The sequence below is a fragment of the Rhinopithecus roxellana genome, chromosome 16, assembly GCF_007565055.1.
Source record: "Rhinopithecus roxellana isolate Shanxi Qingling chromosome 16, ASM756505v1, whole genome shotgun sequence".
NCBI classification, from domain to species: Eukaryota; Metazoa; Chordata; class Mammalia; order Primates; family Cercopithecidae; genus Rhinopithecus; species Rhinopithecus roxellana.
Window position 1 is genome coordinate 9,250,831 of NC_044564.1, and position 16,973 is coordinate 9,267,803.

The window sequence follows — 16,973 nt, forward strand, 5'->3', positions numbered from 1 at the left end:
TGGTTTTGCCGTGTTGGCCAGGCTGGTTTTGATCTCCTGACCTCAGGTGATCCACCGGCCTTGGCCTCCCAAAGTGCTGGGATTGCAGGCATGAGCTACCACACCCGGCCTTGCCTTCTTTTTTTGCCTTCTGTCACCCAGGCTGGAGTGCAGTGGTGCGATCTTAGCTCACTGCAACCTCCACCTCCTGGGTTCAAGCAATTTTCGCACCTCAGCCTCCCAAGGAGCTGGGACTAGAGGTGTGCAACACAATGTCCAGCTAATTTTTGTATTTTCAGTAGAGACGGAGTTTCACCATGTTGGCCGGGCTGGTCTCGAACTGGCCTCAAGTGATCCTCCCACCTCAGTCTCCCGAAGTGCTGGCATTACAGGCATGAGCCACCACGCTCAGCAGGTGTTTTTAATTTTAAACCTACTCTACATATAACATAAAGCAAATATGTTACCAGTGTTAGGAACCAAGATTTGCAACATGAAAAAAAGATAAGAGAGGCCGGGCACAGTGGCTCACACCTGTAATCCCAGCAGTTTGGGAGGCCGAGGTGGGTGGATCACAAGGTCAGGAGATTGAGAACATCCTGGCCAAAATGGTGAAACCCCATCTGTATTAAAAATACAAAAACAAAATTAGCTGGGCGTGGTGGTGGGCATTTATAGTCCAAACTACTCGGGAGGCTGAGGCAGGAGAATGGTGTGAACCCGGGAGGCAGAGCTAGCAGTGAGCCGAGATCTCACCACTGCACTCCAGCCTGGGCGACACAGCAAGACTCTGTCTCAAAAAAAAAAAAAAAAAGACGGGATGAAAATGCACCATGCGCACAGAAAGCCACGTGTTCACAGTGATGGGGACGAAGTCCACCAGACACCACGGCGCTGCCTGGGCGACCGTCTTTGTCTTTCACTCTGGAAACAAAGTCTCAAGGAAAGAATCACCTCCTGACTCCTCCGTGAATCACCTCCTGACTCCTCCGTAAATCCCCTCGGGACAGACAAGGGCTGACGCAGACCAGGGCACGCACAGAGGGCGCCTCTCAGAGGCACCTCCAGGCCCTACCAGCAGGAGACACAGCCTTGCAGACATGGGCCCCAGGCAGGCGTCCTGGCCTCTGAAGGGGGCATGGCAGCAGCCACAGCCTCTATGGCGATCCGACGAGACAAACCCCCCATCAAGCTTCGAGTGTGAGCTTCAGTCTCCAGGCGAAGGGAAAGGAGCTTTCAGCTCCAAGTTCAGGACTTGGGCTGTGACCCGTATTTAAACAGAGGCAAACCAGAAAGACAAGCACACACCTGTCAGGCTGAGCTTGCAGGCGGGCCCGGCCAGCCCGACCCCTCCTGTAGCTGCCCAGATGGGGACTGCCACCTGCGAGGCCTCCACATCCGACCTCTGACACACGGAGCAGGTGCCACCTCCCCTTCCAGAGCTTCAGCCTCTCTGGACGAGCTACCCTCACCTCCAATAAGGGAGGCAGTCTGGGAAAACGTCTCCATGTGTATTATTTCCCAGCTTCCTTTCCTAAAGGTGTCATCTGCAGCAGTTAACTCTTAACTGGGCGAGAAGCCATTTTCCTGACAGAGTAAGGATGCCAGGGACGAGGTTCTGCCAGGCGAGGCACCAACATTTCACTGCTGTGGCGGCAGACCAGACTAGGGTGCCCAGTCTCCACCCCGGCTGCTTGCTGCAAACACTCAGCATCGAAGTCAGTACCAACATTTCTTGTAAGCAGCACATGGAGGGCTATGAGAACTTTAATGTTTCATTTTCAGGATAACTGGGAAGTGACTTGCCCAAAAGTAAGCAGCTGTGTACACTGGAGGATGAAAAAGAGGGCTCGGGACTCAGCCACCTGGCCCCCAGTCCACTCAGGAGAGCAGCCGCCACCGTGAACGCATCCATGACCCAACATTACGGGGGCTTTGCACTGCGGTTCCTTTGGGCACAAAGGTCATACCCCCCACCCCACGGGACCCTCATGGCCAACACATGGGCCCCGCCCCGCGGTCCTCAGAGGACATGAAAGACACTCACCTTCTCCCGGGGGATCTTTTTCTTGCCGCAGCCATCACAAGTCAAGGGGAACTTGGGGCAGACCTCGTGGTGCGCCTTCAAAAGAAGCGATCAGGAGCATGAGGGTGGACGCCAATGCCAGGCATGGGTGGCAAGTGGGGGTGGAGGGTGGCACACAGTGCTTGGGCTGGGTAGCGCTGAGGGGCTGCAGGAGCACGTGGTCACCCTCGAGCCTCGCAGGACGGCGCTCCTCCCAGGCAGGATCCTGCCAACACCACCCAGGAGCCTCGGAGATCTTAACGTTTTGTTTGTTCTGCCAGCTCCAGGGCAATGCGAGGGAGACCCAAGCCACCAGAGGAGAGTCGGAAGCCACGTGAGACAAAGGCCCCCGTGAAGATAGGGAAACGCTGCTCCCGCCAGGAGGGGAGGCCGGTGGGAGGGTCTGGCGGATGGACTGGGCTGGCTGCGTGTGGGACGTCTCCAAGATAGACCCTGATGTGCCGCTGCGGAGGGCCTGGCGCCCCAGATGTGTTCTGGTCAGGCCCGTCCATCTGATAGTTTACACGGAAGTGGGGACGGGTCAGCAAAGTGGGGCTCCTGAAGTACAAGAGCCCAGGAAAAAAGATGCCAGGGCCCCAGAGGCAGGGAGAGACCTGAAGACATTTCCACCAAAGGCAGGAACCCTGTGTGGATTGTGATCCAAATACACCAAAGCAAAGACAGACAACAGGGATGCAGACACAGGCTGCAGGCCGTGTGGACAGTCACAGCTACAGCTCAGACACGGCGCTAGCGACTGTAGCTCTGTGCACCGCAGAAGTGTGTTCTCACCAATGCTTCGCGTAAACACGAAGTCACACTTGAGCAACTGTCTTGTGGGCAACGCCCAGGCCTGGCGAGGACGGACACATACCCACCGCTGCACTCTCTACCTGATGCATTTAGACTTTTCTAAGACAAAAATGCTTTTATTTTTAAACTTTTTTTCTTTTTTTTTTGAGACGGAGTCTCACTCTGTTGCCCAGGTTAGTGTGCAGTGGCGCAGTCTCAGCTCACTGCAACCTCTGCCTCCTGGGTTCAAGCAATTCTCCTGCCTCAGCCTCCCGAGTAGTTGGGATTACAGGCACTCGCCACCATGCCTGGCTAATTTTTTTTTTGTGACGGAGTCTCGCTCTGTCACCCAGGCTGGAGTGTAGTGGCGCAATCTTGGCTCACTGCAAGCTCCGCCTCCCAGGTTCACACCATTCTTCAGCCTCAGCCTCAGCCTCAGCCTCCCAAGTAGCTGGGACTATAAGTGCCCACCACCATGCCTGGCTAATTTTTTTTTGTATTTTTAGTAGAGACAAGGTTTCACTGTGTTAGCTAGGATGGTCTCGATCTCCTGACCTCGTGATCTGCCCGCCTCGGGCTCCCAAAGTCCTGGGATCACAGGCGTGAGCCATCGCACCTGGCCATGCCTGGATAATTTTTTGTATTTTTAGTAAAGAAAGGGTTTTACCATGTTGGCCAGGCTGGTCTCAAACTCCTGACCTCGTGATCCACCCACCTCAGCCTCCCAAAGCACTGGGATGACAGGCATGAGCCACCGCGCCCAGCTTACAAAAATGTTTTTGAAAGGCCTCTGCATTAACTTGACACCCATTCCCAGTTCTGCCAAGAAACATCCACCTGCATGTCTCCAGGGAAAGGGCCGAGGTGGGGAATGAGTGCAAAGGGGCCAATGCAGCCCCAGTGGCCAGCACGCAGCTCCCCAGCTCAGCCTCGCACGGCTGCAGTCACACAGGTTGCTGCTCTACTGCACGCACCTTCCCGTCTGCCCCGCAGCAGGGCGCCCGGCAATGCCGGCAGCTCAGGCTTCTCTCTGGGCACTCGTGCTCCAGGTGGCGCTCCTTTTCACCCAGGCGGACCAGGCCTTTGCATGCAGGACATTCGGTCAGCATGAGCGGGCAGCGGCCTTCGTGGCAGCTCTGGCAACAAAAGGAGAAAGTGTCAGTAGAACTCGCGTGGGACATTCGGGCAGCCACAGCTTCACCCGAGGACACCAGGCGATACAGTGCTGGTTTGGTGTCTGCATGCGGGTCCTGGGTGCCATCCTCCCCGCCTGTCCTGGGGGCCACCCTCTGCAGGTAGCTCTCAGGGCTCCCACAGGTGGGAGGGCAGGAGGAGATTGGTGTGTCCTCGTCTCCACTCTCTCCGCCCCACCCTGAGCTGAGGGGATGCTCTGCCACGGGGGTCTCTGTGTGGGTGCCTCGTCACCACCAGGCTCCCCTATCTGCCCCCTAAAACAGCCAAGTGCACAATCCCTGCTCTGCACCAGTGGGTCCCTGCCACACATACCAGCTCCTAACTGAGAAAGCAGGCCACGCTCTTGCTCTGATAACCAAGCACAACACGGTCCAGGCTGAGTCTTGTCAGTCCCAGCCCCGTCCTCACTGTAGGTGGGAGGTGTGAAGGGGCAGGGAACACGCACGGGAGATAGCATGAGGGCAGGTGGCCTCTGCCTCCAGCACCAGGAAGCCAGCAAAGGCCTGAGGCACAAGCCCACCAGGCCAAGGTGCCAAGAGCTAGGCCTGGGACAGGCTGGTTCTAGCTGCACAGCACATGCATTGGAAAGGGCCTAAGCTACAAGGAAGACAGGCGAGGGCCAGAGACACACAGGAAGGTCACTCAGGAGCCCACACGTTCCCACACACTGAGCCACCCATGAGCTGGGCAGAGGCCCTGCCCTCCTGGAGCTGACAACCTGATAGAGTGACCTCCGGTGCCAGAACACCAGGGAAGGCAGGCAGTGGAGGCAGGGTCGGGAAGATGCCACAAGATGCAGTCTAGGGAGGCAGAAGCCGGTGCTGCAGGCTAAGCGTCAGGCGAGGCAGAGGACTGTGGACATCCACAGATGGCCAGGGTGGCAAGGGAAAAGGACACAGAGGGAAAGGAGGCCACGCCAGCTCCTTGCCACACCCAAGCCAAGAAGAATCTAGAATGTAGGATGCAGAACCCAGCCACCTCTCTGGCCCACTGCTGCCCCAGGCAGGGCTTCCTGGACCGTTTTGAGGGCTCTGCCCGGATGTGAGGGGTCGGGACAGCAAGGTGACGGGACGTGGCTGAACCCTTCCAAGATTGCCTGGCAGCTGCGCTTCTCACACACTCTAAGGTTGGGAAGCCGCATGGTCACAGGAGGAAGAACGGGGTGGCAGGCACCACAAAGGTGCTAGTGGAAGGGGAGAGAGGGCCAGATGCAGGACGTGTCTGGGGAGCCACGTGGACCTGCTGGCAGACTGAATGTGCTGCTTACAGGGACACAAAGTCAAGAAGGACTCTCAGGCCTCTGGCCCAAGCCACAGGAGGTCCCACCTGCCTCCATAAGGGGCCGGTGAGGTGTGGAAATAAAACTAAACAAGCCTTTTGTTTTGTTTTTTTGAGACAGGGTCTCACTTTGTCACTGATATGGTGTGGCTGTGTCCCCACTCAAATCTCATCTTGAACTGCAGCACCCATAATCCCCCCGTGTTGTGCGAGGGGCCCGGTGGGAGGTCACTGAATCATGGGACGGGTTTTTCCTGTGCTGCTCTCATGACCGTGAGTAAGTCTCATGGGATCTGATGGTTTTATAAAGGGCAGTTCCCCTGCACATGCTCTCTTGCCTGCCGCCATGTGAGACGCGCCTTTCCCCTCCTTTGCCTTCCTCCATGATTGTGAGGCCTCCCTAGTCATGTGGAACTATAAGTCCATTCAACCTCTTTTTCTTTATAAACTACCCAGTCTCGGGTATATCTTCATAGTAGTATGAAAAATGGACTGATACGGTCAACTAGGCTGGAGTGCAGGGGTGAGAATATAGGTCACTGCAGCCTCGACCACAGCCCCCACATAGCTAGGACTACAGGCACACACCACCACACCCAGTGAAATTTCTTTGTATTTTTGGTAGAGCCATCTTGTATTTTTTTTTTTTTTTGAGATGGAGTCTTGCTCTGTCGCCCAGGCTGGACTGCAGTGGCCAAATCTCAGCTCACTGCAAACTCCGCCTCCCAGGTCCACGCCATTCTCCGGCCTCAGCCTCCTGAGTAGCTGGGACTACAGGTACCTGCCACCATGCCCAGCTAGTTTTTTGTATTTTTTTTAGTAGAGACGGGGTTTCACCATGTTAGCCAGAATGGTCTCGATCTCCTGACCTCGTGATCCGCCCGTCTTGGCCTCCCAAAGTGCTGGGATTATAGGCTTGAGCCACCGCGCCCAGCCATTTTTTTGTATTTTTAGTCGAGACAGGGTTTCACTGTGTTAGCCAGGATGTTCTCAATGTCCTGACCTTGTGATCCACCTGCCGCAGCCTCCCAAAGTGCTGGGATTACAGGCGTGAGCCACCGCACCCAGCGGTAGAGCCATCTTGCCCAGGCTGGTCTTGAACTCCTGAGCTCAAGCAATCTGCCCACCTAAGCTTCCCAAAGTACTGGGATAACAGGCATGAACCACTGTGCCCAGTCAGATTTAAACACGTCTTTTGGGAGAAGTCTGCTATGACTGGGAACAGAGAAAGGGAATGGAGGTCAAAGGAACATAGAGTTGAAAATCTGCTAAGTTTCTTGAATCATGATAAACATAAAATGCATCATCTTAACCATTTTTAAGTGCACAGTTCTGTAGTATTAAGTACATTTCACTGATGTTACATAACCATCACCACCATCTACCTCCACAACCCTTTCCATTGTAGAAACCTGAAACCCTATCCCTGTTAAACCCTAACTCCCCATTCCCCTCCTCCAGCCCCCAGCACCATCCCCTGGCTCTGAATTTGACCACTCCGGGGACTCTGTCAGTGAATTCATGCAGTATTTATCTTCCTGTGCCTGGCTTAGCTCACTGAGCACAACCCTAAGTTTTGGGACAGGAGAGACTACAGCACATTCTGTATCAATGGGCGCAGCCCGGAGAGAGGAGGACAACGTGCTGAGAGGAAGGTTCCCGAGAGGCCAGGACAGCAGAGGACCTGGCTGCAGGGCCCTTCATGGGGTGGGGAGTGGGGGTCAGCAGCTCCATGGAAAGCTGGCTACAGCTCAGAAGCCCCACGTGAATCAGGAAAGTGTTAATGACACCTCCCTGGAGCGGGGAGACCCTGCTCTGGACAGCACAGGCACTTGGACTGGCTTCCCTTCAACCTCCCTGGGGAGTGTTCCTCCCAAACCTTCACACAGATGCTGCAACTACTCCTCAGAGGCGCCCCAGGGTACACAGGCCCAGCCCTCCAAGACCTCCCGTAGCACTGGTCCAAGCTAAGCCTGCTAAAGGAACCAACTCCCTGAACCCGACAGCGCCTTGCACTCTGCTACCCACTGACGGGACAGGACCCGGCCTTGGCCGCACTAGTGTGTAACACGCCACCATCAAGCTGAGTCAAAGAGGAGTCTCAGCAACTATTATGGCTTATGAAACAACTATTATGGCTTACAAAACAACTATTATGGCTTACGAAACATAAAAACGAATGCACAAATAGTCAGTGTTCTTAGATTTAATTAAAAGACTGTTCTTTAGGCCAGGCACGGTGGCTCACGCCTGTGATCCCAGCACTTTGGGAGGCCGAGGCAGGTTGATCATGAGGTCAGGAGATTGAGACCATCCTGGCCAGTAAAGTGAAACCCCGCTTCTACTAAAAATACAAAAAATTAGCCGGGCGTGGTGGCGAGCGCCTGTAGTCCCAGTTACTCAGGAGGCTGAGGCAGGAGAATGATGTGAACCCAGGAGGCGGAGCTTGCAGTGAGCCAAGATTGAGCCACTGCACTCCAGCCTGGGTAACAGAGCGAGACTCCATCTCAAAAAAATAAATAAATAAAAAGTAAAAATAAAAAAGACTGTTCTTTAAAACATAATAAAATGGCTGGGCACAGTGGGTTCCCACCTGTAATGCCAGCACTTTAGGAGGCCAAAGTGGGAGGATCACTTGAGCCCAGGAGTTCGAGGCTGCAGCGAGCTAGGATTCCATCACTACATGCTAGTCTGGGCAACAGAGCAAGACTCTATCTCTAAAAATAATAATAATAACAAAATGCTCATAGATGAAATGATATGATATCTTCATTTGCTTTAAAATAAGCCAGAAAAGAAAAAAAATATGTGTCAGGGTTGAAGGGCTGAAAGAAGGCTGGCGAAGGCTGGCTGGTGCTGTGGGGGGCAGCGTGCAGGCCTATGGGGCAGCGGCATGCCTCTATTCTCAGTCTCACTGCTCAGATGTGCTGCATGCTTGAAATGTCAAAAATAAAATCTTTCTTGGCTGGGCATGGTGGCTCACACCTGTAATTCCAGCGCTTTGGGAGACCAAGATGGGCGGATCACAAAGTCGGGAGATCGAGACCATCCTGGCTAACATGGTGAAACCCCCGTCTCTACTAAAAATACAAAAAAATTAGCCAGGCATTGTGGCAAGTGCCTGTAGTCCCAGCTACTTGGGAGGCTGAGCCAGGAGAATGGCGTGAACCCGGGAGAGGGAGCTTGCAGTGAGCCGAGATTGAGCCACTGCACTCCAGCCTGGGTGACAGAGCGAGACTCCGTCTCAAAAAAAAAAGAAAAAAAAACACCTTTCTCTTGGGACTTGGTACTTGAAATCCCCAGTGGGACCAGGGATGTCCTCCAGCAGATACATCCACACCAGCACCATCTGTCTCAGTCTTCTCCCCACTCACAGCAAGCACAGTTCAAAAAAATCAATATTTATTCAGCCAGAATTCAAACTAAACATTTGATGCAAATACAGTCGTCATCCCTCTGAATGTTACTAGAATGTCCATGAGGCTGAGCATACTTGGCTTTTCCTGGCCTTTCCGTTGCTCATGCAGCCAGTCTGTGTCCTCTCTAGAAAGTCTCCCTGCACCCCCACCACCCAGCTGCCAGAACGAGTAGCTCCAGGGGCCCGCTGGGGAATTCAGCTCTGCTTTTAGCACTCGGCAAGCACTCCATCAACGTTTACCTAAAGTTTTAAAAATCATTCGATTTGGCCAGGTGCAGTGGCTTATGCCAGTAATCTCAGCGCTCTGGGAGGCCAAGGCGGATGGATCACTTGAGGTCAGGAATTCAAGACCAGCCTGGCCAACATGGTAAAAAACCCCATCTCTACAAGAAATACAAAAAATTAGCCAGGTGTGGTAGCAGGCACCTGTAGGCTGAGGCAGATGAATTGCTTGAACCTGGGAGGCAGAGGTTGCAGTGAGCCGAGATCGCACCACCGCGCTCTAGCCTGGACAACAGAGCGAGACCCTGTCTCAAAAGAAAAAAAATAAAAATAAAAATAAATAAACAAAATCATTCAGTTCCTAGAAAGGCATCATTGCAAAAGACAAACATATTCAAAAGCTAAGCAGGATTTTCCCCTTTTCCAACAAAGTTCAGACCATCAAGAAAGAAAAGCAGCCTCAGCCTCAGTACTGTGTTCACAATAAGGCCCCAACTAGCAGCACACTCTGAACCACCTGAGCGCAAACAGAGGCGACTCTGAGGCACAGCTACACCTGCAGAGCTGGCTCCCAACTGCACAGAGAGGGTTTGATTTCTGCCCCCATGTGTGACATTTACAGCCAGTGAGAGGTTTTATCAATAAAATCAAAGGCCACAGCCAAGCTATTCCAGAGCAGTGCCCGCCCCTCCCACATGACCAAACCCGGCTCCTCTCAGGGACTTTCCAGAGCTCTCAAAGGTGCAGCCAGGGACTTTCCACCCTGCGTGCCTGCAGGACCGCGTGGCACCCCAGCCCAGGGGCTGGCTATAGTCCCTGGCCCTCAGCTGGAGGCCCTCATAATTGTCACTGTTGCATCCCATGAGCCTGGAGATGGCAGAGACCCCAGAGGACTCGGGGTCTAGTGCAGAGCTGGGAACTATTATCCCACCTGTCCCCCAGGCACCTCTCAGTCCTCTCAAAGGGGTAGCATAGCACCCCTACTCCCTGCAGCCAGCTGGTACCCTGACCCTACCAGGGAGACCCTGACCCTGGGCCACCTCCCCAGGGAGCCGTCTCCCTTGCAGACAGCACTGGGCAATGACCAAGCTGCGCCTCTTTAGAGGAGCAGGGAGTGGGGTGTACGATGCCATGCACCACAGCCGCTCGTGCAGCAGAGCCACACAAGAGCCTAGAAAGCTTTGCATCGCACGTCGTGGCTGCGGGTCTGGCATCTCTGTCCACAGAGGTAGGAGTCTTGCTCCATGTCCAGGACACAATCCCCGGGCTAGGGAGGAAAGCACATCTCGTTCACCCCAGATACAGCTGGGACGGTTCTTCTGAAAAAACGAAACTTGGAGCCCAAAGACCACAAAGCAGAGTCTCAAAAGATCGAGGGAGGTGTGGCCAGGCTCACAGGGCAGGGACGGGGAGAGGAGAAACCCGCAGTAATGCAGGTCCAATTCCAACCCAGCTGGCAACACCTCAGGGTCCAGCTAAGCAGGAGATCCCAGACCCAGCCTGGGCAGGAAGCTCCCTTAAGTGCAGAAGGCCAGGGTTCTGAGCAAACAGCCCTCACAGCCTCACCAACCTGAGGCTGGACTGGATGGCATCAAGGTACCACCTCACTTTGAGATTCTGATCTGACTCAGTGCTCACTGAACAATGACCCCTGCCCTCCATTCTACTTCCTGTGCCTACGGATGTGATGCCTCTAGGGGTGTCCCCCAAGTGGAATCGCAGAGGGTCTGTCCTTTGGTAACTGGCTCATGTCGCTCAGCACACTGGCCTCAGAGTTCATCCCTGGGGAGTGTGTGTCTGAATCTCCTGCCTTTTTAAGGGTGAATCATATCCCACCGTGTTCACAGATCACACTTCCCATGTTTATCCATCATCCGTGGACACTGGGCTGCCTCTACCTTGGGGCTCTGTGGACAGTGTTACTCCAGGAATCCTGTACAAGGATCCCAGAGAGAAACCTCTTAAAGGGCACTCATTATGACAAGAAGGAAGACTGTGTAACTTGGCAAGCCATAGTGGCCTTAACTAGCTCTCTCGGCACCTCCTGGCCTCTACACTACAGGTTAAGTTTCCAAATGCCTAAAAGGTGACATGAGAATCACGCTGAAATCCCCAATGCGCCAGTGCAGGAACGCAAGCCCGCCTCGCCCAGCACACAGCTCACCCAGTACACAGGGACAAACCACTGGCCAACTGAAGTGTAGGCCACTGCCTATGTTGCTGTCACTGCAAGACAAGGGTGTCCATTATTTCTGCAATTTCCAGTGTTGACACAATTCAAAATAAGAAATCCTTTGTGGATACAAGAGACACAACAAAAAGCCCCACCAAACTTGAAAGCTGCAGGCCCCAGTGCACAGCCATCTCCCCTTCATTCTCAGGAAATGCTACCACTTAGATAACCTTAGATAACCACGGCATTCCCAAGGCTCACACAGGCACCTCCAACCCTCACAGCTACCCCACGATGGTGGGATCCTGCACTCCCATGAACAGACAAGAAACCTGAGGCACAGAGAGGGTAAGTACCTTGCCCGAGGTCACACAGCCCTAGCTCCACGGTGCAGGTCTGTGCTCTGCACTACTTGTGTTTCTAAATGGACATACTCTAAGGAGCAGCTCCGTCTCTTCCTCCACAGACATTAGACAGGCTTCAGCCCCAGTGAGAACGTGCAGGACAAGGTCCCGACTGCTGGGGGAGCGTGGGCGACTCCCGACTGCTGGGCTTCTGTCACCGTGCCACACGCAGGCATCTTTACCTCATATTCTTTCAGGGTCCCCTTCCAGGTGCACCCATCAATGGGACAGACGGCTGGCAGGCTCTCCACCTCCCTGCGGGCAGCATTATCTGGGAAAGCCTGGGGAGAGGAACATCCCTCAGGTTAAACCTCCTCCCAGTCTCCCGGCTGCAACCGAGGAACACAGGCCACACGTCCAAACCAACCAACACTGCGTCACGTCGCCTTCCCAGGCCACTCCAGGAGCAGAGGATGACTCCCTGATTCCATTTTTTTTAGACTCACCTTGATGCCAAAGTTTCCAGACCCTAAACTTCCCGAGTCTGCTAAGGGACAACTTCTGGCTGCCCTTTTTTTTTTAAGGAGGGGTCTCACTTTGTAACCCAGGTGGGAGTACAGTGGCATGATCTTGGCTCACTGTAACCTCCGCCTCCCAGACTCAAGCGATCCTCCCACTTCAGCCTCCCAAGTGGCTGGGACTATAGGCATGCGCCACCAAGCCCAGCTAATTTTTTGTATTTCTGGTAGAGATGGGGTTTCACCATGTGGGCCAGGCTGGTCTCGAACTCCTGACCTCATGTGATCCACCCACTTCGGCCCCGCAAAGTGCTGGGATTACAGGTGTGAGACACTGAGCCCAGCCCCTGCTAAGTTTTTTGTTTTTTGTAGAGACAGGGTCTCACTATGTTGCCCAGGCTGGTCTCAAAATCAAACTCCTGGACTCAAGCAATCCGCCTGCCTGGGCCTCCCAAAGTGCTGGGATTACAGGTGTGAGACACTGTGCCCAGCCCCACCCATGGTGTTAAAAGAAACTGCTGGGTGCGGTGGTTCAAGCCTGTAATCCCAGCACTTTGGGAGGCCGAGATGGGTGGATCACGAGGTCAGGAGATCGAAACCATCCTGGCTAACACGGTGAAACCCCGTCTCTACTAAAAAATACAAAAATCTAGCCGGGCGAGGTGGCGGGCGCCTGTAGTCCCAGCTACTCGGGAGGCTGAGGTAGGAGAATGGCGTAAATCCGGGAGGCGGAGCTTGCAGTGAGCTGAGATCCGGCCACTGCACTCCAGCCTGGGCGACAGAGCGAGACTCTGTCTCAAAAAAAAAAAAAAAAAAAAGAAATTAAGACATTTTCTGTTCAACATTTGTGGCTTCAAGACATTTTACTTACCGAACTGCTTTCTAAAATAGAAATGCCTTCTTCATATATGCCCTCGTGAACACAGGCAGCACAGTTCTGAGGCCCAGAGCTAGTGGGGAAAAAAGACACACACAAAAAATCCCACCGTGAAACTTAATGCAAAAAATAAATGAACACCATTTGCTTCAGTTCAAAAACGTACCTCCACACCACGGTTTCTTTAAACTTTCTCATTGTGAATGAAACTAACAGCAGGCAAATGTTAATGGGACATGTTTTAAACCCCAATGTTCACAGGACGATGTTCCTATCGCTCCCCGATTGTGAAGAAGGCGCGCCTGAACTGCCAAGGACACTGGCTGCAGTAACTCAGGTGCTGCCGGCTCTCCCCACAGGCCGAGCTGCTGCTGACGTGCAGAGGCCACGCCTCTCACACCACTCGCTGCAGGAAAGGCGGCCGTCTCAGCTGCCTAGAGCAGCCAAAAGTGAGCAGTAGGCGGCACTTTAAACCTTCCAGTACTCACATTAAAAATAATAAAAAGGTGAAATTAACTATAACGATGTATCATATTTAACCCCATGTATCCACAATAGTATTTCAAATTGTTATTTTAAAATTATTAATTTTACATTATTTGTGGTAAACCTCCGAAATCCAGGGAGTATTGATAACTGAAGCACATCTAAGCTGGACCCGGCTCTGCCGGGAGCTCCCAGGCTGGGCAACGTGGCTCTAAGGCTAGCCTGGCCTGCCTGCCCCTCCTCCCAGCCTGCGGGCCCCATGCACCTGAGGATGCTGGCCAGGCAGAAGGAGCAGTACCGGTGGCCACACTGCGCCTGGAAGGGCCTGCGCAGGACGTTTCCGCAGGCGGAGCACAGGTACTTGGCTTCCAGCTTGGTCCCCAGGAGGGTCTTGGAGAAGCCAGGCTGTAGCAACTCCAAGGAGCCAGGGGGGGTCACGCTAGCTGCAGCCATGAGAGCTGTGACCCCCGCGAACGACCAAGCCCTAAGGAAGAACACGCAGCACATTACACCTCAATTCCAGAACAGTCCTCGAAAGAAAACCAAACCGATGGTGATCAGTAGCAGGCGATGGTGAGGGGCCGGGTCCCCATGACCTGCAGTCAAGACTCGGAGAAGCAGAATTGCAGAGCTTTGGGGAGCCTTGGAGACCCTCTAGTCCCATCGCCCGCCGCTAGTACGGAAACTCAGGCTCAGTGAGGGTGGGGACCACATGGCTGGCATCCACATACCCAACCCACAACTCCAAAGAGGCACAGACGCATGGGCTTCCTGTCACTGCACACCCCCCCTCCCCAGCTAGAGGAACAGGCTGCCTTCCTGTTAACATTAACGGTCAGAGGTTCTCAAGGCTCTAGGCTCTTCGGTCTCCCCCATGGTTCCCCCAATAAGCATGTTTTAGAGTGGTGGATGCCTTCTGAAATATATCTTACCAAACCCACTGGGCAGCAGATGCCTGCCTGGCAGCACTCAGGCCCTACAGGCACTCAGGAGAGAGCCATGCCGCCAGACCAGCCCCTAGAGCAGGAATGCAGCATACCTGGGGTTGGCTAGTGCATTCCCTTTAGCTACCCATGGGTTTCCCCTTACTTCAGATGGTGCACGTGGCCTTCAGAGCCCTCCATGAGCCAGCCCTGCCCTGGCCCCTTGCTGTCCACTAGAACTCAGTCAGCCCCACCAAGGCAGCCACGGACGGCCTCAGTGCCCGCACCACGCCCTCCTTCTGCCGCTCTAAGCACCAGGCCACCACAGATGGCCTCAGCCACTCTGTGCCGTGCCCACTTTTCCTGCCTCTCTGAGCATCGTCCAGCCAATCCCTGCACCCCACCCTTCCTTCTGGATTAACTGTGGCTCTTCCTCCCTCAGTGTCCCGGGCAGAAACTCCACCGGGCTCTGCTCTCCTTACAGAGCACCCCCAGGTGGGTTTCCCTCTCCCCTTCCCATCACGGGGCTCCTGTGGTGCAGGAATCCCAGGAAGGGGCCGGGTCAGGGTTGGGCTGATGCTGAGGACAGAGGAAGCGAACAATGAGGATGCCTAGACCCATTCATTGGGCAGAATGAGCAGACAATGTGAGCAGTTACCTGGCACACCAACCATTTCCTGGAAGTCTGTCTCTCTCTCTCAACGAACTACAAATCTCACACCTGTAATCCCAGCACTTTGGGAGGCTGAGGTGGGCAGATCATGAGGTCAGGAGATCGAGACCATCCTGGCTAACACGATGAAACCCTGCCTCTATTAAAAACACAAAAATTAGCTGGGCATGGGAGCGAGCGCCTGTAGTCCCAGCTACTCGGGAGGCTGAGGCAGGTGAATGGCGTGAACCTGGGAGGCAGAGGTTGCAGTGAGTCGAGATCACGCCACTGCACTCCAGCCTGGGCGACAGAGCAAGACTCCATCTCAAAAAAAAGGGGGAGACAGGCACTCGGTCCCCGCCAACCCTGTAAGCGGTTTGGGTAAAGCTTGAGTCCAAAGACTTCAAAGCTTCTGGCTGAAGTGAAGTTTGTTCACATGTGCTGGCCCCATCAAGCACAGGGAACTTCCAGGGCACAGACACCCAAGAGAACAAACTCGAAACACAACCGGACGGCAACCATGGAGCTACCCAAGTAGCAACAGGAAGCTGTGGATTAGAGAGGCAGACCCATGCGTCTCCACAGCCTCATACCTGGAACCAGGGCCAGGCGTGAGGACCCGAAACACCCCCCTTCACAATGGCCTCCAGTGCCTTCTTGCGGTCACCATGGGGGCACGTGTCACCTGATGCTCGCCTGCCACGCTCCGCCTTCAAAAGCAGCCTGAGGGCCAGGGTTAGCTCTAAGTATGCTCCGTCTCCGTCCAGGCACCTGAGAGCCCAATGAAAGGGGGTGGGTACTGGGGTCATCTCTCTAGCAGGAAAGCAGTCTTGATTCAGGGAACTGGGGACAGCTAGGGAGGGACTTCCAGTGGGGATGGGGGGCTCACTCCCAGAAGGGCGACTCCAGGCAGACCAACCTGGGAAAGAGATGGAGGAAGGACAGCGGTATGGTGTCAGCTGAGATATCCAGCAGGCAGCCCAGGGAGGCAGGGACTGACAGGCAGGCCCCGGCCTGAGGGTGGAGGGCAGCCTCCAGAGTTCTCTCCCCAGAGGGCAAACTGGGGTGGCATTTTATTTACTTAAGGAATGACTTATCAGAACCATTCCTTTTTTTTTTTTTCCTTAGAGTCTCGCGGTCTGTCACCCAGGCTGGAGTGCAGTGGAGCAATCTCAGCTCATTGCAACCTCTACCTCCTGGGTTCAAGCAATTCTCATGCCTCAGTCTCCCAAGTAACTGGGACCACAGGTACACGCCACCACACCCAGCTAATTTTTTGTATTTTTCAGATGGGGTTTCACCACGTTGACCAGGATGGTCTTGAACTCCTGGCCTCATGTGATCCACCAACCTCGCCCTCCTAATGTGCTGGGATTCCAGGTAGGAGCCACTGTGAATGGCCCATTCCAACATTTAAATAACAAATGCACTTTCCATTTTTTCTCCAGGAAGGACAGCGGATGCTGATTGCTCTGTGCCTGGACAACAACAGCCCCAAGATGGGGGCCTCGCTGTCCTACTTGAGCCTGAGTGATGCCTTTAGGCAGGCTGTTAGCTCAGCCACAGGTCCTAACACTGCATACCTGCTCTGCTGTCTTTCCAAGGCCCAAGTTGCCAAAAGGGTGTCAACTTGGCACCCTTTTGGAAGCCTTGGGTCACTTGCAACCTCAAAGCAGCAGGGACCCACCCAAAAGGCAGAGCAGCAGCAGGAAGGCTGCGGCCACAGCAGTGAGGAAAACGAAGTGTCACTGTGTGCCCCTGACACAGCGGTGTGGGTCACCCAGTCCCAGTACTGCTCGCCTGAACGGGGCTGACCTCTCCCAGCAGGCCCAGGACCAGCAAGTCTTGCATGGACCCAAGAGGCCAGAACACTGCTGAGGCCCTTCTCTCCTCCTCTCACCTCTGCCCCAGTTGCTGTCCCAGAAAGAGGTCTTCCCAGCTCTCAGGACCGCTCCGCCATTCACCAGGGACTCAGCCAAACCCAGGAGGCTTTCATTTTTCTTGAGAAACAGGCGTCTCACTATGTTGCCCTAGCTGGAGTACACTGACTAT

General features: G+C 54.3%; 1 protein-coding gene across 4 annotated transcripts in view; it reads right to left on the reverse strand.

The window, feature by feature from the left end:
• Nucleotides 1-16,973, reverse strand: part of TRAF2 (TNF receptor associated factor 2) — a 45,378-nt gene that overhangs the window by 14,970 nt on the left and 13,435 nt on the right. For all 4 annotated transcript variants that reach the window (XM_030919697.1, XM_030919698.1, XM_010372691.2 and 1 more), the window contains 5 exons: nucleotides 13,612-13,830; nucleotides 12,855-12,933; nucleotides 11,708-11,806; nucleotides 3,811-3,972; nucleotides 2,027-2,101 (listed from right to left, as the gene is read on the reverse strand). In XM_030919697.1, the coding sequence (XP_030775557.1) occupies nucleotides 2,027-2,101; nucleotides 3,811-3,972; nucleotides 11,708-11,806; nucleotides 12,855-12,933; nucleotides 13,612-13,830 (634 nt within the window). The remainder of the gene's footprint in view (nucleotides 1-2,026; nucleotides 2,102-3,810; nucleotides 3,973-11,707; nucleotides 11,807-12,854; nucleotides 12,934-13,611; nucleotides 13,831-16,973) is intronic.